Source organism: Callithrix jacchus, chromosome 8, assembly GCF_049354715.1.
Source record: "Callithrix jacchus isolate 240 chromosome 8, calJac240_pri, whole genome shotgun sequence".
In the NCBI taxonomy this organism is placed as follows: Eukaryota; Metazoa; Chordata; class Mammalia; order Primates; family Cebidae; genus Callithrix; species Callithrix jacchus.
In genome coordinates, this window is record NC_133509.1 from 30,805,061 (window position 1) to 30,828,666 (window position 23,606).

The window sequence follows — 23,606 nt, forward strand, 5'->3', positions numbered from 1 at the left end:
GTGGGCAACATAGTGAGACCGTCTCTTAAATTATTTTTTTTTAATGTGAACTTAAAAAGAACACCATTACATATTTAAAATTTCTCTTGAATGTCTGTTTCTTTCATAAGAACAGTATAGAATAATCATTTGAAGGCAGATTCAATCTGATTCATCTTTGTATTTCCTCAAAGTGTTTTAATAAATGTTTAGTGAAATGATTTATAGTACCACATTTTAAGATAATCTCTGATAAACTATTATTTACCTAGGGGGAGGAGGTGGAGAGAAGGAAATAGAGCTTGATCAGTATGAGCTCATTATCATAGAACAGTTGAAGAAAACAAACATAAGAAATTATAGTTTTTAAAAACTATCTGATGGGTTACTGTCTGAAAGCAAAAGAAGACCTCTTCTGAGTTGTTTTAAAAGAAATTAGTCTGAAAGCACCTGGAGACAGATTTTGGCTTAACACAGGAAAAAAAAAATTTCTAAGAATGACAGTTGTTCAACAAGCCAAGCAATCAGAGAAACAAACTCTCTAAGTGCTCAAAGCACAAGTTAGAGGACCAGGGATATTGTGCTCTCAATATGAGGATGGCCAATTGCAGTGTTTTTTCACTATTTCCTATGTTACATCTTTTTTTTTGGAGATAGAATCTTGCTCTGTTGCCCAGGCTAGAGGTGCAATGGTGCAATCTTGGCTCACTGCAACCTCCACCTCCCAGGTTCAAGCGATTCTCCTTCCTCAGCCTTCTGAGTAGCTGGGATTACAGGCATGCACTGCCATGCCAGGCTAATTTTGTATTTTTAGTAAAGATGGGATTTCACCATGTTGGCCAGGCTGGTCTCCTGACCTCAGGTGATCTGCCAGCCTCAGCCTCCCAAAGTGCTGGGATTACAGGTGTGAGCCACCGCACACAGCCCTATCTTACATCTTAATACTCACTTTATCATCAAACAGGATCCTACCAGGACAGAAACAAAGGCTCCATTTTTCTCTCAAGAAGAATATTTAAAGATTTAAGGTCTTTTTGATTATAGCCACCTAATGTTTTCCAAATGAGACAGGGTATAAATATATATCTAATAATTGTTGTGAAAATCCAACATCCCAAGTTGGTTTTACTTGATACAACTAGTACTGTAGTTGAAAATCATGAGCCTGATTAACCTTTAAAGTTCCTTCTATAACTACACTGTAGCAATGGTAATATAGGTATTGACATCTGACCAAACCTGGTATCATTCTGAAGGACTAAAAACTATTTGTTAAATACCCCATTTCATTTTTTTTCTTTTATTATTTTCTGTCTTCTTTTCCTATCTCTATACTTTTTGCCTTTTCTTTCTTTTCCTTCTTTTCTCTTTCTTCCTCTGATTGTTTCTCCTTTCCTAGTCTTCCCCCTCCTTTTTTTTTCTTCTTTTAAGTTCCAGGGTACATGTGCAGGGTGTGCACTATTATTTACCTAGAGGGAGGTAGGTAAACATGTGACATAAGTAAACATGTACCATGGCGGTTTGCTGCAGAGATCAACCCATCTCCTAGGTATTAAGCCCAGGATCCATTAGCAATTCCTCCTGATACACTCTCTCCCACATCCCCCAACAGGCCCCAAAGTGTGTTGTTCCCCAAGTGGTCATGTGTTCTCATCATTCAGCTCCACTTATAAGTGAGAAAATGCAGTATTTGGTTTTCTGTTCCTGTGCAAGTTTGCTGAGCATAACAGCTTCCAGCTCCATCCACATTCCTGTAAAGAACACAATCTTATTCATTTTTATGGCATTTCTCTAATTATCAATCATGTTGAGTTTTTTTTCATGTTTGCTGGCTGCGTGTATGTCTTCTTTTGATAAGTTCATGTCTGTTTATGTCCTGTGCCTATATTTTAGTGAGGTTGTTGGTTTTTTTCTTGTAAATTTGTTTAAGTTCCTTGTAGGCTGGGTATTAAATCTTTGTCAGATGGACGTATGGCAAAAATGTTATCTTATTCTATAGGTTGTCTGTTCACTCTGATGACAGTTTCTTTTGCTGTGCAAAAGCTGTTTAATTAGATCCCATTTGTCAATTTTTACTTTTGTTGCAATTGCTTTTGGCATTTTTTTAATGAAATCTTTGCCCATGCCTATGTCCTGAATGGTACTGTCTAGATTTTTTTCTAGGATTTTTTTTTTCAGATGAAGTCTCACTCTGTCACCAAGCTGGAGTGCAGCAGTGCAATTCCGGTTCACTGCAACCTCCACTTCCTAGGTTCAAGCGATTCTCCTGCCTCAGCCTCCTGAGTACCTGAGACTACAGGCATGCACCACCACGTCCAACTTATTTTTGTATTTTTAGTAGAGAAGGATTTTCACGATGTTGGCTAAGATGATCTCAATCTTTTGACCTTGTGATCCGCCGACCTCAGCCTCCCAATGTGCTGGGATTACAGGTTTGAGCCCCCATGCCCAGCCAATTTTCTAGGGTTTTTATAGTTTTGGGTATTACATTTAAGTCTTTATCTTGAGTTAATTTTTGTATAAGGTATAGGGAAGGGGTCTAGTTGCAATTTTCTGCATGTGGCTAGCCAGTTATCCTAGCACCACTTATTGAATAGGGAATCCTTTTCCCATTGCTTGTTTTTGTCATGTTTGTCAATAATCAGATGGTTCTAGGTGTGCAGTCTTATTTCTCAGTTCACTATTCTGTTCCATTGGTCCATGTGTCTGTTTTTGTACCAATACCATGCTGTTTTGGTTACTATAGCCTTGCAGTAGTGTTTGAAGTAGGATAAAGTGTGATGGCTCCAGCTTTGTTCTTTTTGCTTAGAATTGTCTTGGCTGTTGGGGCTCTTTTTTGGTTCCATATGAATTTTTAAATCATTTTTTCTAATTCTGTGAAGAACATTAATGGTACTTGCATGGGAATAACACTGAATCTATAAATTACTGTGGGCAGCATGGTCGTTTTCACAATATTGATTCTTCTCATCCATGAACATGGAATGTTTTCCCATTTTTTGTGTTCTCTTGAGCAGTGGTTTATAGTCTACCTTGAAGAAGTCCTTCACTTCCCTTGTTAGCTGTATTCCGAAGCATTTTATTCTCTCTGTAGCAATTGTGAATGGGAGTTCATTCATGCGTTGGCTCTCTGCTTGCCTGCTATTGGTATATAGGAATGCTTATTCTCTTCCTTTTCTTTTGCCTGCTAAATCTTTACCTTTCTTGTGATTTTTAAGGACTGCCTTACCTATCTTTCTTTTTCTCAATCTTAACTGTAGATAAATATAGCTTTTAACCATTCCTCTTAAAACTCACTCATACTCATGCTTCCTTACAATAAATCTAATTTCAGAAATCTACCAACCACAGAGAACACTTATTAAAATACTTGAGTTGTGTTAAATTATAAGGAAACTGAAAACAGTCAATTTGAGACCAGTAATGATTAACACAGATTCAACACCTCCACTTGACTATATCTAACTTACAAGGTCATCCAAAACTTAGGAGAAAACACAGCTCACATTTATATGCTGATCATATCAGTAAATAACGGGTTATTTTAGCCTTTGAGCAAACAGAGAGACTTACTTATATAGAAGAAAAATGTTGGAGAAAACAGGCTGACCAAAATGTGGTCCTTGCATTGGGAGTATCAAAATCACCTGGGAACTTGTTAGAAATGAAGAACTGAACTGTATACCCCATAACAAATCAGAATTTACATTTTGCTTTGCTTTAGTTTTTTTTTTTTTGTAGAGACAGAATCTCGCTATGTTGCCCAGGCTGGTCTCAAACTCCTGGCCTCAAGCAATCCTCCTACCTCAGCCTTCCAAAGTGCTGGAAGTACAGGCATGAGCCACAGCACCTAGCCCCTAGAATCTGCATTTTTTTTTTTTTTTTTTTGAGACAGAATCTCCCTCTGTTGCCCAGGCTGGAGTGCAGTGGCATAATCTCGGCTCACTGCAACCTCTGCCTCCTGAGTTCAAGCAATTCTCCTGCCACAGCCTCCTAAGAGGAGCTGGGAATACAGGTGTCCACCACTACAACTGGCTAATTTTCTTATATTTTGAGTAGACATGGGGTTTCACCATATTGGCCAGGCTGGTCTTGAACTCCTTGTGATCTGTCCACCTCAGCCTCTCAAAGTGCTGGGATTACAAGTGTGAACCACCACACCTGGCTTTTTTTTTTTTGAGATGGGAGTCTCGCTCTGCCACCCAGGCTGGAGTGCAGTGGCATGATTTCGGCTTACTGCAACCTCTGCCTCCCAGGTTCAAGCAATTCTCCTGCCTCCTTAGCCTCCTGAGTAGCTGGGACTACAGGTGCATGCCACCACACTGGGGTAATTTTTTGTAATTTTTTTAGTAGAGACGGTGTTTCACCATGTTAGCCAGGATGGTCTAAATCTCCTGATCTCATGATCCACCCACCTCAGCCTCCCAAAGTGCTGGTATTACAGATGTGAGCCACTGTGCCCAGCTGCATTTTTAATAAGAACTATTCATGTGAAAATTAAACTTTGAAGAGTGCCATTCTAACCAGAATTCTTATGTACTCAGAATGGGTTACTGGTGTGCCAAGATACTGATCCTCTTAATTCTCCAGGTACTAAACACAGCTTTATGAAATAGAGATAATAATATTATCAGTCTCAAAGGGTTGACTTACGGCTATGGGGATTAAATGAGATATTACATATAAAGCATACCATGTCTGACATATGTAAATACTTAGCAAATGTTAGCTATTACTAGCTATTCATATCCTTTCTTTTTTCACTTTATTTGCTCTTTCATTAATGATTTGCAATCACATAAGCTATACATAAGAAACAGAGAAAGTTAAACACCTATTCTAATTCTATATTAAACCATGTGTTTTTAAAAAGTATATTAAAAATGAAAAAACTAAATTACTAATGTCATGCTATTTCTTACACTAGATTATAGAGCACCCAAGGTTAAGGATGAGGTTAAAATTCCTTTCATATGCTTATATTACCTGAAGAACCCATTTTACTCTGGATGGATGTTAAATAAACTCAGCCATAGAATACTATTCTAAAAATAATTTAAATAAATCATGTTAAGACTTCCGAAATGATCAACTTTTCATAATTCACTTATTCATTCATTCAATAAATAATTACAGGACCAGACTAAAGTCGAGCTGACATTCTTACCTATGTTTTTCCCAAATAAATTCAGTAACTTTCTATTTATTTAAAATAAAAGATTAAAGTTATAAATAATTATCTAAAATTATGATACACACCCATGAAATTGAAGTTCTAACCAATTTACCTAGGATGTAAGGAATAAATGGAGAGGATAGTTCTATCTAGAACAATACTGAGCAAGGACTCAGTCAACACCTGGCTGCCAGGAAGCTGATAGAAAACAGAAACGCAATTCAAAAGTAGACTACAAACCTCTCTGTCTATGGCAGTGGTATGCAACTGGGCCTCTGCGAGCTCACAGTCAAGAGCTCTTTGTAGGCTATATATGACGTGGTCGTATGAATGGTGTTCATCATTGAAAAGGACACAATAGTATCTTTCATTTTTCTTCCTGTTAGAAAAAAATGTATTAATATATAGCTACAACAACAAATAAACAAAGGAAAAGTAAATAACACCATAAAACTAATAAAGAATTTAATTTTTTTTTTGAGACAGGGTTTCACTCTGTCACCCAGGCTGGAGTGCAATGACACAACCTCACTCACTGGAACCACTGACTCCCAGGCTCAAGCAATCCTCCCACCTCAGCTTCCTAAGTAGCTGAGACTGAAGGCACATGTAACCGTGCCCAGTTAATCTCTGTATTTTTTATATAAATGGGTTTTGCCATGTTGTCCAGGCCGGCTGTGAACTCCTGAGCTCAAGCAATCTGCATGCTTCCACAGTGCCAAGATTATAGGCATGAGCCACCATACCCACCCCAGAATTTAAGTGGTATAGTGCCATGACTTTTTTTTTTTTTTTTTTTGAGATGGAGTTTCACTCTTGTTACCCAGGCTGCAGGCTGGAGTGCAATGGCGTGATCTCAGCTCACTGCAACCTCCGCCTCCTGGGTTCAGGCCATTCTCCTGCCTTGGCCTCCTGAGTAGCTGGGATTACAGGCATGCACCACCATGCCCAGCTAATTTTTTGTGTTTTTAGTAGAGACGGGGTTTCACCATGTTGACCAGGATGATCTCGATCTCTTGACCTCGGGATCCACCCGCCTCAGCCTCCCAAAGTGCTGGGATTACAGTAGGCTCGAGCCACTGTGCCCGGCCAGTGCCATGACTTTTAAAAACTCTGATAATTATTTCTGTTTATCAGTTACTATTCAGTAACTTTCTATTAGGTGATATGAGAAAAAAGTATTTCCATGTATTTCCCCTAATTTTTCGTATTACTTTCAAAAGCCTCAGTTTAGTGACTGCATGTTTTTGGAGTTTTTTGGTATTTTTTGATATGGAATCTTGCTCTGTTGCCCAGGCTGGAGTGCAATGGCACGATCTCAGCTCACTGCAACCTCCGTCTTCTGGGTTTAAGTGATTCTCCTGCCTCAGCCTCCTGAGTAGCTGGCATTACAGGTGCACACCACCATGCCCAGCTAATTTCTGTAGTTTTAGTAGATAAAGTGTTTCACCATGTTGGCCAGGCTGGTCTCGAACTCCTGACCTCAGGTGATCTGCCTGCCTCAGCCTAATTGTAAATTTTTAATACTACCCTTAACTCTTGCACAACGACACGGAAGCAATACTCCTTTTTTAACAAGCAGATGGCTCATATTGTTTACCAACATAAAGTGTCTTAAAAGATTTAACTGACATTAACACCTGCTGGAAATTAATATATTTGTGGATACAATTCGTCATGACACTTATTTCCACAAGTGGTTTTCGGCCTAAAAAGAGGCAAAATAGTACATTTAATGTCTGTATTAATCAGAATTCTTACTGGTTTCTCCCTTTAAAACAAAACAAATGAAAAGAAACTCAAAGAATGACTATTTAGATTTGTGCTGCAATTTTGTGAAAATCCTAACATTACAGAGGTAGAAAAATTTCCACACGGCTCAAAGTGTATCTTCATATTAGGTCCAGAATTCCTTTTTACATTTGCAAGGTAATAGCAAATATTACTATCACCAAATGACTTATGGCTACTAGAAATTGCTGAGTTTTAGCTTCAAAAAAAAGTTACATCCCTACAATTGCAATAATCCTAGATACCAACGCACCAAATACAGGGCCTTTTTATCATTCCCATCAAACTTTTCTTTATCAGGAAGAGCTAAAAACCTGGGCTAAAGGGAGGACACACTGTTCCAAAATCCCTATCTTTGTTCACACAAACCTCAAACTGGACATTGGTCCAGGCCAGGATCAAACGGGGCGATTTACTTACCTACTGGGATGAGAGGCTGCTATGTCCTTATAAACCATATAGAACAAGATCCCCAAAATGTTGATTTTTTTTTTTTCCTAAAAATTCAAAGCTCCTGCCTGATAGACTGTTCTTTTGGCTTAACTTCTGGATGGTGCCTAGCAAAGTATCTCATACAAACCAATATTCTGAAATATTCCCAAGAGATAAGTCACTAAGAATTTTTCATAATAATAATGAATTAGGTGGTAAATAACAAAAACAATTATCAAACACACATTTTGCAATATAAATAACCATCGGTAAAACTTGCTCCCTTTGACAATTTTCCCCACCTTATCTGGAGTTCAGGAGGCAGTTCTTTTTCCTCTTCCCATATAGTCATTTCTACAATGTATTTTATCACTGAAGGAAATATTTTCCTGGCTTGTGCAATTACCTCTTCATTCAACGGACAGCGTGAATTCTATTAAAAAGCACAGAAAAACATACTAGTCAAGATTATATACAAATAAATGGATAAAGAATGTAACGTTAGGTGATGGGGAGGAAGGCAGCAAACCACACTGCCATGTGTGTACCTATGCAATAATCTTACATGTTCTTCACATGTACCCCAAAACCTAAAATGCAATAAAAATTTTTAAGAAAGAAAGAAAAATAAAAAAGAACGTAATGTTAAGTTAAAATAATCACTTTGCTGAATTCATTACATCTTCCAGGAACTAACTCAAGTTGAGCTCAAGAGGGTTGCTATGTATTTAGATCAGTTTAGCTTAACCCTTGTGGACAAGCTGGTGTTACTAATGACAGAAAGGAGGCAGAACCATGGAGTCTCCCCATTAGTGATATACTCTCTTATGAACGTTCCTCCTTGCCTTTCTGAGTAGCTAATCATGATGATATCGCATCATAATTATTTATCCCTTATAGCTTACAAAGACTTTTCTCATAACTTGTTTCCATAGATCCTCATGGCTACTCTCTAAGGCAGAACAGGTATTAATGACATTGAAAAGAAATGGAACCCAGCCAGTCACAGAGGGACAAACACTGTATGATTCTGCTCATATGAAGCATCTAAAGTAGTCATAATCATATAAGCAGAAGACAGACAGGTGGTTGCCAAACGCTGGGGGTAAGCAGAAGTTTGTTGACTAGGTATAGAGTTTCAGTGTCACAAGATGGGAAAATCTCTTAAGATCTGTTACACAACAATGTGAATATACTTAACACTACTGAATTCAATAGCTACTCTAATAAACTATATTCTTAAAAATGGTTATGATGATAAATTTAATGTCATGTGCTTAACCACAAGGGAAAGATAAGGAACCCACCTAAGATCACAGAGCTTATAAATAGCAGAAACATGACTAAAATCTGGGTCTTTTGACTTCCAAGAAAAAAGTATATTCTTTTCATTATGGAACATCAATAAAAAGCTTGTTGAAGCCAACCAGTTATAAAATGAAACTGAATGCACCATATCATAAGGCATTAGGGAATAGGAATACAAATCACAATGAGATACCACTTTACAACTACCTAGGTGGCTATAATAAAAAATGCAGGTAACAGCAAGTATTGGCCAGGATATAAAAAATAATGAAAAAAGATCAGCAAGATTGCAGGATATGAGATACAAGATAATGTAACAAAAATTACTTTTATTTCCCTCCCACCTCAGCCTCCTGAGTAGCTAGAAGGACAAACATGTGCTACCACATCTGGCTAATTTTTTAATTTTTTGTAGAGATGGGGTTTCCTGGCCTCAAGTGATCCACCCACTGCAGCCCCCCAAAGTGCTGGCATTATAAGCATGAGCCACTGCACCCAGCCAGCATAGTAAGTTTTTCATACAATATAAAATAAAGTACATAGTTTTCACATCTAAAAATCAATCAATGCAATACATCATATAAATAGAATAAAAAAACAACTCTTTATGGATTCCTTAGGATTTTCATATACAAAATCACTATGTTGCCCAGGTTCATCTCTAACTCCTAACCTCAAATAAGCCTCCTGCCTGTGTCTCCCAAAGTGCTGGGATTACAGGTGTGAGTCACCAGATGTATATATTTTATAGCTGTAATTGATAAAACAGAATAGTGCCTACAAAATCACATCCTCTGCAAACAGCTAGTTTTACTTTTCCCTTTCCAATGTGGATGCCTTTTACTACTTTTTGTACCTAAATTCCTTGGTAGAACCTCCAATACAATATGGAACAGATACAGCAAAAGTGGATATCCTTGTCTTGGTTCTAACTTCAGGGGAAAAGCATCCACTGTTTCAGCATTAACTATGGTATCAACTGAGTTTTTCATACATGTTCTTTATCAAGTTGATGAAGTTCCCTTCTATTCTTAGTTTGTTGAAATATATTTTATGAAAGGGTACTGTATTTTGAAAAAGGTTTTTGCTACATCTACTGAGATGATAATGTGATTTTATTCTATTTTTTTCTTAAATGCATTTTAGGTTTTGGGGTACATGTGCAAAACATGCAAGACAGTTACATAAGTACACTTATGGCAGTGTGTTTTGCTGCCTTCCTCCCCTTCACCCACATTTGGCATTTCTCCCCAGGCTATCCCCCCCAGCTCCCCCCCGCCGCTGTCCCTCCCCTATTTCCCCCAATAGACCCCAGTGTTTAGTACTCCCTTCCCTGTGTCTGTGTGTTCTCATTTTTCATCACCCGCCTATGAGTGAGAATATGCAGTATTTCATTTTCTGTTCTGGTATCAGTTTGCTGAGAATGATGTTCTCCAGATTCATCCACGTCCCTACAAAGAACACGAACTCATCATTTTTGATGGCTGCATAATATTCCATGGTGTATATGTGCCACATTTTCCCAATCCAGTATATCATCGATGGGCATTGGGGTTGGTTCCAGGTCTTTGCTATTGTAAACAGTGTTGCAATGAACATTCGTGTGCATGTGTCCTTATAGTAGAACAATTTATAGTCCTTTGGATATATACCCAGTAATGGGATTGCTGGGTCAAATGGAATTTCTATTTCGAAGGCCTTGGGGAATCGCCACACTGTCTTCCACAATGGTAGAACTAATTTACACTCCCACCAACAGTGTAAAAGTGTTCCTTTTTCTCCACATCCTCTCCAGCATCTGTTGTCTTCAGATTTTTTAATGATCGCCATTCTAACTGGCGTGAGATGGTATCTCAATGTGCTTTTGATTTGCACCTCTCTAATGACCAGTGATGATGCGCATTTTTTCATATGATTGTTGGCCTCATGGATGTCTTCTTTTGTAAAGTGTCTGTTCACATCCTTTGCCCATTATTGAATGGGCTTGTTTGTTTTTTTTTCTGTAAAATTGTTTGAGTTCTTTGTAAATTCTGGATATCAGCCCTTTGACAGATGGGTAAACTGCAAAAATTTTTTTCCATTCTGTTGGTTGCCGATTCACTCTAATGACTGTTTCTTTTGCCGAGCAGAAGCTGTGGAGTTTGATTAGGTCCCATTTGTCTATTTTGGCTTTTGTTGCCAATGCTTTTGGTGTTTTAGTCATGAAGTCCTTGCCTACTCCTATGTCCTGAATGGTTTTGCCTAGATTTCCTTCTAGGGTTTTTATGGTGCCAGGTCTTATGTTTAAGTCTTTAATCCATCTGGAGTTAATTTTAGTGTAAGGTGTCAGGAAGGGGTCCAGTTTCTGCTTTCTGCACATGGCTAGCCAGTTTTCCCAACACCATTTATTAAAGAGGGAGTCCTTCCCCCATTGCTTGTTTTTGTCAGGTTTATCCAAGATTGTATGCTTGTAGATATGTTGTGTTGCCTCCGATACCTCTGTTTTGTTCCATTGGTCTATATCTCTGTTTTGGTACCAGTACCATGCTGTTTTCATTACTGCAGCCTTGTAGTATAGTTTGAAATCTGGTAGTGTGATGCCCCGCACTGTGTTCTTTTTGCTTAGAATTGACTTGGCTATGCGGGCTCTCTTTTGGTTCCATATGAAGTTCATGGTGGTTTTTTCCAGTTCTGTGAAGAAAGTCAATGGTAGCTTGATGGGGATAGCGTCTATTCAGTAAATTACTTTGGGCAGTATAGCCATTTTCACGATATTAATTCTTCCTAACCATGAACATGGAATGTTTCTCCATCTGTTTGTGTCCTCTCTGATTTCGTTGAGCAGTGGTTTGTAGTTTTCCTTGAAGAGGTCCCTTACGTTCCTTGTGAGTTGTATTCCAAGGTATTTTATTCTTTTTGTAGCAATTGTGAATGGCAGTTCGTTCTTGATTTGGCTTTCTTTAAGTCTGTTATTGGTGTATAGGAATGCTTGTGACTTTAGCACATTGATTTTATATCCTGAGACTTTGCTGAAGTTGCTTATCAGTTTCAGGAGTTTTTGGGCTGAGGCGATGGGGTCTTCTAGGTATACTATCATGCCATCTGCAAATATAGACAATTTGGCTTCCTCCTTTCCTATTTGAATACCCTTGATTTCTTTTTCTTGTCTGATTGCTCTGGCTAGGACTTCCAGTACAATATTGAATAGGAGTGGTGAAAGAGGGCATCCTTGTCTAGTTCCAGATTTCAAAGGGAATGCTTCCAGTTTTTGCCCATTCAGTATGATATTGGCTGTTGGTTTGTCATAAATAGCTTTTAATACTTTGAGATACGTTCCATCGATACCGAGTTTATTCGGGGTCTTTAGCATAAAGGGCTGAATTTTGTCAAAGGCCTTTTCTGCGTCAATTGAGATAATCATGTGGTTTTTGTTTTTGGTTCTGTTTATGTGGTGAATTACGTTTATAGACTTGCGTATGTTGAACCAGCCTTGCATCCCCGGGATAAATCCTACTTGATCATGATGGATAAGTTTTTTGATGTGCTGTTGCGATCAGTTTGCCAGTATTTTATTGAAGATTTTTGCATCTATGTTCATCATGGATATTGGCCTGAAGTTTTCTTTTCTTGTTGGGTCTCTGCTGGATTTTGGTAACAGGATGATGTTGGTCTCATAAAACGATTTGGGAAAAAATCCCTCTTTTTGGTTTATTTAGAATAGTTTCAGAAGGAATGGTACCAGCTCCTCTTTGTGTGTCTGGTAGAATTCGGCTGTGAACCCATCTGGAGCTGGGCTTTTTTTGTGTGGTAGACTCTTAATTGTAGCCTCGACTTCAGACCTTGTTATTGGTCTATTCAAAGTTTCAGCTTCCTTCTGGTTTAGGCTTGGGAGGACAAAGGTGTCCAGGAATTTATCCATTTCTTCCAGGTTTATTAGTTTATGTGCATAGAGTTGTTTGTAATATTCTCTGATGATGGTTTGAATTTCTGTGGAATCTGTGGTGATTTCCCCTTTATCATTTTTTATTGCATCTATTTGGTTGTTCTCTCTTTTCTTTTTTATCAGTCTGGCTAGTGGTCTGTCTATTTTGTTGATCTTTTCAAAAAACCAGCTCTTATATTTATTGATTTTTTGAAGGGTTTTTCTTGTCTCTATCTCCTTCAGTTCCGCTCTGATCTTAGTTATTTCTTGTCTTCTCCTAGGTTTTGAGTTTTTTTGATCTTGCTCCTCTAGCTCTTTCAATTTTGATGATAGGGTGTCAATTTTGGATCTCTCCATTCTCCTCATATGGGCACTTATTGCTATATATTTTCCTCTAGAGAAATTATCTCAAAGTATTAAAAGCTTTAAATGTGTCCCAGATATTCTGGCATGTTGTATCTTCGTTCTCGTTGGTTTCAAAGAACTTCTTTATTTCTGCCTTCATTTCATTGTTTATCCAGTCAACATTCAAGAGCCAGTTGTTTAGTTTCCATGAAGCTGTGTGGTTCTGGGTTAGTTTCTGAATTTGAGTTCTAACTTGATTGCACTATGGTCTGAGAGACTGTTTGTTATGATTTCAGTTGTTTTGCATTTTCTGAGGAGTGCATTACTTCCAATTATGTGGTCAATTTTAGAGTAGGTGTGATGTGGTGCTGAGAAGAATGTATATTCTGTGGATTTGGGGTGGAGAGTTCTGTAAATGTCTATCAGGTTTGCCTGCTCCAGGTGTGAGTTCAAGCCCTGGATATCCTTGTTGATTTTCTGTCTGGTTGATCTGTCTAATATTGACAGTGGAGTGTTAAAAGTCTCCCACTATTATTGTGTGGTAGTCTAAGTCTCTTTGTAAGGCATTAAGAACTTGCCTTATGTATCTGGGTGCTCCTGTATTGGGTCCAAATATGTTTAGAATCATTAGCTCTTCTTGTTGTATCCATCCTTTTACCATTATGTAATGGCCTTCTTTGTCTCTTTTCATCTTTGTTGCTTTAAAGTCTATTTTATCAGAAATGAGAATTGCAACTCCTGCTTTTTTTTGCTCTCCATTTGCTTGGTAAATCTTCCTCCATCCCTTTATTTTGAGCCTTTGTGTATCCTTGCACGTGAGATGGATTTCCTGGATACAGCACACTGATGGGTTTTGGATTTTTATCCAATTTGCCAGTCTGTGTCTTTTGATTTGTGCATTTAGTCCATTTACATTTAGGGTTAATATTGTTATGTGTGAATTTGATACTGCCATTTTGATGCTAGCTGGCTGTTTTGACCTTTAATTGTTGTAGATTCTTCATTTTGTTGATGCTCTTTAGCAATTAGTGTGGTTTTGGATTGGCTGGTACTGGTTGTTCCTTTCTATGTGTAGTGCCTCTTTCAAGAGCCCTTGTAAAGCAGGTATGGTGGTGACAAAAATCTCTGAGTACTCACTTTTCACAAAGGATTTTATCTTTTCTTCCCTTATGAAGCTTAGTTTGTCTGGATATGAAATTCTGGGTTGAAAGTTCTTTTCTTTAAGGATTTTGAATATTGGCCCCCACTCTCTTCTGGCTTGTAGAGTTTCTGCCGAGAGATCTGCTGTGAGTCTGATGGGCTTCCCTTTGTGGGTGACCCGACCTTTTTCTCTGGCTGCCTGTAGCATTTTCTCCTTCATTTCAACCCTTTTGAATCTGATGATTATGTGCCTTGGGGTTGCTCTTCTTGCGGAATTATCTTTGTGGTGTTCTCTGTACTTCCTGGATTTGAGTGTTGGCCTGCCTTGCTAGGTTGGGGAAAATTTCCTGGATAATATCCTGAAGAGTATTTTCCAGCTTGAATTCGTTCTCTTCGTCACCTTCTGGTACACCTATCAAACGTAGATAGGTCTCTTCACATAGTCCCACATTTCTTGGAGACTTTGTTCATTCCTTTTTACGCTTTTTTCTCTGATCTTGGTTACTCGTTTTATTTCATTGAGTTGATCTTCGACTTCTGATATTCTTCTGCTTGGTCAATCGGCTGTTGAAACTTGTGCATGCTTTGCAAAGTTCTCGTGTTGTGTTTTTCAGCTCCTTCAATTCATTCATAATCCTCTCTAAGTTAACCATTCTTGTTATCTTTTCCTTGAATCTTTTTTCAGGTTCTTAGTTTCTTTGCATTGATTTAGAACATGTTCTTTTAGCTCACAGAAGTTTCTCATTACCCACCTTCTGAAGTCTGATTCCGTCGTTTCGTCACAGTCATTCTCCATCCAGCTTTGTTCCCTTGCTGGTGAGGAGTTTTGGCCCTTTGTAGGAGGCGAGGTGTTCTGGTTTCGGGTGTTTTCCTCCTTTTTGTGCTGGTTTCTACCCATCTTTGTGGATTTATCCACCTGTCGTCTGAGTAGTTGCTGACTTTTCAATTGGGTCTCTGAGTGGACGCCCAGCTTGTTGATGATGAAGTATTTCTGTTACTTGGTTTTCCTTCTACCAGTCTAGCCCCTCCACTGTACGACTGCTGAGGTCCACTCCAGGCCCTGCTTGTCTGGGGTACACCTGCAGCAGCTGCGGAACAGTGAGGGATGCTACCAGTTTCTTCTTCTGCTATCTTTGTCCAAGAATGATGCCCACCAAATGTCAGTCTGATCAGTCCTTTTTGAGATGGCTCTTTGGATATACAGGGGTCAGGGAGCTGCTTGAGGAGACGGTCTGTACTTTATAGGAGCTCCAGTGCTGAACTGTGAGCTCTGTTGTTCATTCAGGGCTGCTAGGCTGCTACATTTAAGACTGCTGCAGCAGAACTCATAAAACCCCTTTTTTTCCTCAGATGCTCTGTCTCAGGATGTTAGGGCTTTCTTTATGAGTGTCCGTTGCACTATCCTGCCCAGCTAGGAGGCCGTCTAGTCACTATTTGCCTGCCGAGGATCCACCCTGCTGGCGTGGGGTCTGCCCTGCTGCTGCAGGCTCTGCCCTGCAGTCGCGGTCTCCACCCTGCTGCCACAAGCTCTGCCCTACGGCGGAGTCTCTCTGTTATGGCGGCTTGCCTTGGCAATGGCAGGCTGCGTCAGCAATGGGAGTGTACCTCAGTAGGGGCGGATTGCCTTGGTAATGGCGGACGCCCCTCCCCCAGCGAGCTGCACCATCCTGGGTTCAGCTGTGCCCGCAGTGAAACTCTCCACCCGGAGCATTTCAAATCACCGTTTTGTTTGTCCCTGTGGGGATGAAACCCACTGAGCCTGCTCACCTGGCTCCCTGCCTCAGAGCGCCTTTTTTTTTTTTAAGTTGAAGGGTTGGCTCTCTCCCAGCTGTTTCAGTCGCCTGCTGTTAGGGCACCGGGATCTGTGTGATTTCCCGTGCAGTGACCCACTGCGCTGACTCAAACACCGCTTCCCAGGAATCTCCTGGTCTGGCTCACTGTCCAAGTCCCGTTTAATCAGATGGATATGCTAATCTGCCCTCCCAAATCTCAGATTGCCGGTTTAACAGGGCACCCAGACCAGTGTCTTTTGTGCAGAGTGTTGCGGAGTGCTGCTACACTGTGGTGCCGGCCTAAGTGGCCGCACCAGCCGAAACAGCTGCGCTGGCATCCCGTGTCTCTCCTACACCTGGGAATTTCCCCGTTCTGTAGGCAACAAAGATCCATCTGGAAATGCGGCTTTGACTCACCCTCTGCGCGTTCACTGAGAGCTGCAATCCTGAGTTGTTCTTACCGCGCCATCTTGAATCTCCCCTCCTATTCTATTTATATGGTGTATTATACTGATTAGTTTTCAAATGGTAAAACTATGTACTTCATTTCATATCCTATGAAAAGCTTTTATGCCAGCTGGGCCCAGTGGCTCATGCCTGTAATCCCAGCACTTTGGGAGGCCAACGCAGACGAATCACTGGAATCCAGGAGTTCAAGTTCAGTCTGGCCAACATGGTGAAACCCCTTCTCTACTAAAAATATAAAATTAGCCAGGAGTGGTGGTGCACACCTGTAATCCCAGCTACTCGGAGAGCCAAGACATGAGAATCGCTTGAACCCAGGAGGTAGAGGTTACAATGAACCAAGATCATGCCACTGCACTCCAGCCTGGGCAACTCTGTCTTGAAAGAAAACAAGAATGAAAAAAAGCTTATTATGCCATATCACTTCATTATTAATGATGATGCTAATATTAATGACTGATTTCCTGTTATGACAGTCCGATAACTCCATTGTAAAGTTTTGTTTTTTTCACCTTATGGCTAGTAAATAATAATTTAGAAGTATATAAATATTGTTCCTCACCAATCTAAGTCTTAAGGATTTTAGCATCCTTGTCTGAATCAAATATTTCTTTATGGTTGACAAAATGCTGACTTTTCTAGTTCTATAGCTAGCATATTTCTCTAGAAAGAAAAGCTTTTCTTAATGAACTAGAGATACTTGGTTACTGTGAAATACAATTCTTATTGAAAAGGCAGGATAAATGCTCACTTCATTACCTTAACCAATTTTTATAGTAAGAAATTGACAGTACAACTACTTGACATTGTGACAAACAGGTTTTATTTCATCTAGCTCTCATTTAGGTTTCATTAGGAATGGATTTTTGTATATTGAATGTGATTCAATTATATTGGTTATTTATTGTTTTTTCTTTTGATGCTTCAATTATCCAAGTAAGGTCAATGAGAACCTTTTCAACTTGGCTCCTACATTCTTTTACATGAACTTGCCTTATACATTCCCTGTCCCAGACCTGGGACCAGGTATTGTGACAAGTGTCATTGCTTTAAGAGCGGAATGGTATGTAAAAGATCAACATCTGTGCCCTAGAGGTGTCACTCCTTTAGGGCTATCCACGACAGTTTAAAAAGCACAAAAACTATTTATTCCTTGAAGCTGTGAAATAATTCATCTGTAAAACTATTCCAGGAGAATGATCCAAGATGGCTGATCGCTAACATCTTGGGATTGCAGCTCCCAGTGAAAGCGCAGAGAATGAGAGGGCGCTACACTTTCAGACAAATTTTGGTCACTCACGGAGCAGAAGATTCCCAGTGGAGGAGCCACACGGGTCGCCAGCGTGACTCTTGTGGCCGGCGCAGCAGTTTTGCCGGCACCTCGGCGCGGCAGCTCTTGGTGCAGAGTAAACGGGACTGGTTCCCCTTCTGACCGAGGTTGGAGGAGCTGCATGGGTCGCCAGCGCGATACTTGTGGCTGGCGCAGCGGTTTTGCCGGCACCTCAGTGTGGCAGCTCTTGGTGCAGAGTAAACGGGACTGGTTCCCCTTCTGACCGACGTTTGGAGCTCTGGGAAGGCAGAGTTGCCTATTATGGTCTCAACAAGGAAGCCAGACTGGAGATTCCCGGGCAGAAAAGCACCCTAAGTCTTAATGCCGCTGTTTTGGCCGGCACAGTGGGTTGCTCATATTTCGGCCCTGGGAATTAACAACTTGGACGTCCACTCAGAGACCTAATTTGAAAGTTGGTAATTACAAAGACGACAGGTGGATAAATTTACAATCATGGGAAGAAACCAGCGTAAAAAGGCTGAGAATACTCAAAATCAGAATGCCTCTCCCTCTACAGAGGATCACAGCTCATCATTAACAAGGGAGCAAGGCTTGATGGAGAATGAGCGCATCCCATTAACAGAATCAGGCTTCAGAAGATGGATAATAAGAAACTTGGGTGAGTTAAAAGAACATGTTGTAGCCCAATGTAAAGAAACTAAGAACTTTGAAAAAAGGTTTGATGAAATCCTAATGAGAATAGACAACTTAGAGAGGAATATAAGTGAATTAATGGAACTGAAGAATACAATGCAGGAACTCCGAGAAGTATGCACAGGTTTAAACACTCGAATTGTTCAAGCAGAAGAAAGGATATCAGAGGTAGAAGTCCAACTTAATGAAATAAAATGAGAAGACAAGATTAGAGCAAAAAGGATAAAAAGGAATGAGCAAAGTCTCCAAGAAATGTGGAACTATGTGAAAAGACCAAATTTACATTTGATAGGTGTACCTGAATGTGACGGAGAGAATGAATCCAAGCTGGAAAATATTCTTCAGCACATTATTCAGGAAAATTTTTCTGAACTAGCAAAGCAGGACAATATTCAACCCCAGGTAATACAGAGAACACCACAAAGATATTCCTCAAGAAGAGCAACCCCAAGGCACATAATCGTTAGATTCAGCAGGGTTGAAACTAAGGAGAAAATACTAAGGGCAGCCAGAGAGAAAGATCAGGTTACCCACAAAGGGAAGCCTATCAGACTTACAGCAGATCTCTCAGCAGAAACTCTACAAGCCAGAAGAGAGTGGGGGCCAATATTCAACATCCTTAAAGAATAGAACTTTCAGCCCAGAATTTCATATCCAGCCAAACTAAGCTTCACAACTGAAGGAAAAATAAAATCTTTTATGAACAAGCAAGTACTCAGAGATTTTATTACCACCAGGCCTGCTTTACAAGAGCTTCTGAAAGACGCATTACACATAGAAAGAAACAACCAGTATTAGCCTTTCTAAAAATATACCAAAAAGCAAAGAGCATCAACATAAAGAAGAATTTACATCAACGAATGGATAAAACAGCCAGTTAACATCAAATGGCAGTAATCCTAAATTTAAATCAACTAAATTCCCCAATCAAAAGATACAGCCAAAACCCAACTGTATGCTACATCCAGACCCACTTCACATGCAAGGATACACAAAGACTCAAAACAAAAGGGATGCAGAAAGATTTACCAACCAAATGGAGAGCAAAAATAAACAAATAAATAAAAAGCAGGAGTTGCAATTCTCGTATCTGATAAAATAGATTTTAAAGCAACAAAGATATAGTGGTAAAAGGATCAATGCAACAACAAGAGCTAATGATCCTAACACCCAGATACATAGAGACTTAGACTCAATGAGACAGAAAATTAATAAGGATATCAAGGACTCGAACTCAGATCTGGAACAAGTAAACTTAATAAATATGTATAGAGCTCTCCACTTTAAATACACAAAATATACATTCTTGTCAATACCACATCACACCTACTCATAGGTTTAAATGAAATATTGATTGGCCATTATTATACCCATTTTTTTTTTTTTTTAGAATAAAGTAACATTTCCGTTCTCTCTCCCTCTTTTTCTTCCCCTTTCTTCCTCTCCTTCACTCTTTTTTTTTCTTTCCTTCTCTCAAAAAAAGAAAAAAAGAAATCAACTTGTAGACCTCTAGATCCAGGTCGGCAACGTCTCTCTCACTGCCTGATTTCCTTCCTTCCCTTCTCTCCCTCCCTCCCTCCCTTCCTCCTTTCCTCCCTTCCTTCCTCCCTCCCTCCCTTCCTCCTTTCCTCCCTTCCCTTCTCCCTCCCTCCCTTCCTCCTTTCCTCCCTTCCCTCCTCTCTTCCTACCAAAAAAAAGAAAAAAGAAAACTATTCCAACATGGCATTCTGGGGCAAGTACTTTGTTGTGACAACTTTCTTAACTTCTTCAGTGAAACTGACCAAGTTTTCTTTCTGCTTTTGAATAAAAATGTTGCACTCTATACTATCTGATAAGATAATCCATTTTCAAGTGTAATTACAAAAAGTCATTAAAAGAGTATTTTATAATTCTTGTGATTCCTTCTGTATCTGTGATTCTATGGTTATTTCCCTATTCTCATTTCTAATTGTCTATATCTGGGCTTGCTCAAACTTTTTTATTTCCTTGATTGGGATGTATCTATTTAATTGACATTTTCTTTAAGAAAAGCAATTACTGAATTTATATATCAGCTTAACTCTTCTCATTCACTATATGCTGCTCTTTTTTTTCTTTTGAGATGGAGTTTTGCTGTTACCCAGACTGGAATGCAATGGCACGATCTCGGCTCACCGCAACCTCCGCCTCCTGGGTTCAAGCAATTCTCCTGCCTCAGCCTCCCGAGTAGCTGGGACTATAGGCGCGCACCACCATGCCTAGCTAATTTTTGTATTTTTAGTAGACACGGGGTTTCACCTTGTTGACCAGGATGGTCTCGATCTCTTGACCTTGTGATCCACCTGCCTCGGCCTCGGAAGTAATTTTTAATAGAAAAGAGCAGCATAGGCCGGGCACAGTGGCTCACGCCTATAATCCCAGCACTTTGGGAGGCCGAGGCGGGTGGATCACAAGGTCAAGAGATTGAGACCATCCTGGTCAACAAGGTGAAACCCCGTCTCTACTAAAAATACAAAAATTAGCTGGGCATGGTGGTGCGCGCCTGTAGTCCCAGCTACTCGGGAGGCTGAGGCAGGAGAATTGCTTGAACCCAGAAGGCGGAGGTTGCAGTGAGCTGAGATCGTGCCATTGCATTCCAGTCTGGATAACAACAGTGAAACTCCATCTCAAAAAAAAAAATTATTTCCTTTTGTTCATTTAGGCTTATATGTTGTGTATTATTTTTATTTTTATTTTTGAGACAGAGTCTCATTCTGTTGCCCAGGAGGGAGTACAGTAGCATGATCTTGGCTCACTGCAACCTCCACCTCCTAGATTCAATTGATTCTTGTGCCTCAGCCCCACGAGCAGCTAGGATTACAGGTGTATGCCACCACATCTGACTACGTTTTGTATTTTTAGTAGAGACAGGGTTTCACCATGTTGGCCGGGCTGGTCTCGAATTCCTGACCTCAGGTGATGCACTCACTTCAGCCTCCTAAAGTGCTGGGATCATAGGCATGAGCCACAGCACCCAGTCAGTGTACTCTTATATATCAAGTTGATTGCATAACAAACATATTCTGAATTCACCTTTTGTTGTAAATTCATTCTCTCTTTAGAGACATTATCAATCCTTAACTTCTTTGGAGTGGGAAAAAAACCTCCTTATACCTAAATATGAGAATAAAAATATCAGGATTCTAACCAGAATCCATATACACATACATTTACTCTTATCTAACTTCAGCAAACTTAAAATACGTATATTTGTTAAAATATATTTTTAACAAAATAACATTCTTATATTTTTAACAAAATAGTATATTTTTAACAAAATAACATTCTTACCTCTTTTATAGTACCTGCTCTTCCAGGTTCATGATTTACACAAAAAGGGCCAGTTTTCCAGGCTTCTATGTCTCCACAGTCACAGAACCCTCCTCCAGTAGAAGTATGCATCTAACAAAGGAAAAATGAGTTTGTCTTGATTTCAAATATATAACCACACATTAAGAATGATAAAGACGACTCAAATGATAAATGCTCACCAATACTTCAACCTTAATGGAATTCACAATAATATTAACTGGATATAACAAAACCATTTTTGATGAAGTTACCCAAAAAACAAACCAACAAACCAAAAGCCTCCAAATCCTGAATACTTCGCAAAATGAAAATGAACTGCCAACACTGATAAACTTTAGAAACATAACTCTAATTTTTAAATATTAGTTGTTTAAATTTTGACTAATGGAGAATAGATTGCAAAGTGTGCAAAAATAATTTATAAAACACCTAGAATTTTTGAGTGATAAGATTTTTTAAATTAAACTTAAAAAAACACGACGATACTTACACAGTATTTAACAAATGTATAAAGTATTTTCATTTACACTGATGTCCCATAGCAACTAAAATTTATTCTTTCAGTGTTGCTGAAAAAAAATTATCTTAAATATACTATCTCAGGTAGAGGATGATGGCAACATTCAGATTTTGAATCTTCCCCAAAACTTCCTCCAAAACATAAAAAGAATAAAGAGGCCGGGCGCGGTGGCTCACGCCTATAATCCCAGCACTTTGGGAGGCTGAGGCGGGTGGATCACTAGGTCAAGAGATTGAGACCATCCTGGTGAACATGGTGAAACCCCATCTCTACTAAAAATACAAAAATTAGCTGGGCATGGTGGCGCACGCCTGTAGTCCCAGCTACTCAGGAGGCTGAGGCAGGAGAACTGCCTGAACCCAGGAGGCGGAGGCTGCGGTGAGCTGAGATCGTGCCATTGCACTCCAGCCTGGGTAACAATAGCAAAACTCCGTCTCAAAAAAAGAAAAAAAAAAAAAGAATAAAGAGAGCACTAAAACCACACATGATCCATACTTTCAGCATTTAATAGAAGACAAAAAATAACTACTACGACATTGATATGACATGCTCCAAGAGTTCCCATTGCCTACCCCTTCAAGCCTGTGCGTGCAGACAGCAAGAGAGGGCAGCTTACAAGACTTCATGAAAAAGCGTAGAGGTACAGAGGACTTAGATGAAACACTGAAATACAGAAAATATCACCCCTCAAAAGAGAAAACCCAACGCTAAGGGTCGAAACCTGAACACAGGTTGGGACTTGATACACAAGGAAAGTGAGCAGGACCAAAGATGGCAACCTCAGAGAAGCATTCCTTTTGGAAGAAAATCAAACACATTTTTAAAAAGTAGAAACACCTAAAGATTTGGCAATGAAGGAAAAAAGAATATGAGGGAAAATTCTATAGAAACGAGAGAGAAACAAAACATGCCAAACCCTCCCTTCACATCACCACTACCAATATCATCAACAACAACAAAAAGAAATTACACAGAAAATGGAAGAAATGGCAGAAGAGAGCACTTTTGACCCTTGACCATGAAATGAGAAAGAACAGGGAAAAGCAGCCCATATTCACACAAACATGTAAAAATAAAAAGGGGGAGGGACAAAAATGCAAATAAGAGCCAAAACCCAATCTCGAAGCTAAAGAAAACTGTAACACAATGCTCCAAACTCAATTACATAGAGTCAAACAAGCAACTGGTGATATGACTTGAATCAGATTAAAACACCTTTTATTAGAAACAGAAAAACTGGCCAGGCACAGTGGCTCATGCCTGTAATCCCAAAGCTTTGGGAGGGTGAAGTAGAAGGATCACTGAAGGCCAAGAGTTTGATATCAGCCTGAGCAATACAGCAAGAACCCATTTCTATAAAAAATTTAAAAATTAGCCAGGTGTGGTGGCATGTACTTATAGTAAGTAACACAAAAACTAAGAACAGAAATTGACAAAAAAGCAGGAATAAGTGAGACTTAATT

At 39.5% G+C, this 23,606-nt stretch overlaps 1 protein-coding gene across 4 annotated transcripts in view; it reads right to left on the reverse strand.

Annotated features, from left to right (window-relative positions):
- The window catches only part of UBR1 (ubiquitin protein ligase E3 component n-recognin 1), a 162,186-nt gene that overhangs the window by 110,742 nt on the left and 27,838 nt on the right, over positions 1-23,606 (reverse strand). For all 4 annotated transcript variants that reach the window (XM_009005311.5, XM_002753370.6, XM_078334075.1 and 1 more), the window contains exons 4-6: positions 21,603-21,713; positions 7,681-7,811; positions 5,396-5,534 (exon numbers count right to left, since the gene is read on the reverse strand). In XM_009005311.5, the coding sequence (XP_009003559.1) occupies positions 5,396-5,534; positions 7,681-7,811; positions 21,603-21,713 (381 nt within the window). The remainder of the gene's footprint in view (positions 1-5,395; positions 5,535-7,680; positions 7,812-21,602; positions 21,714-23,606) is intronic.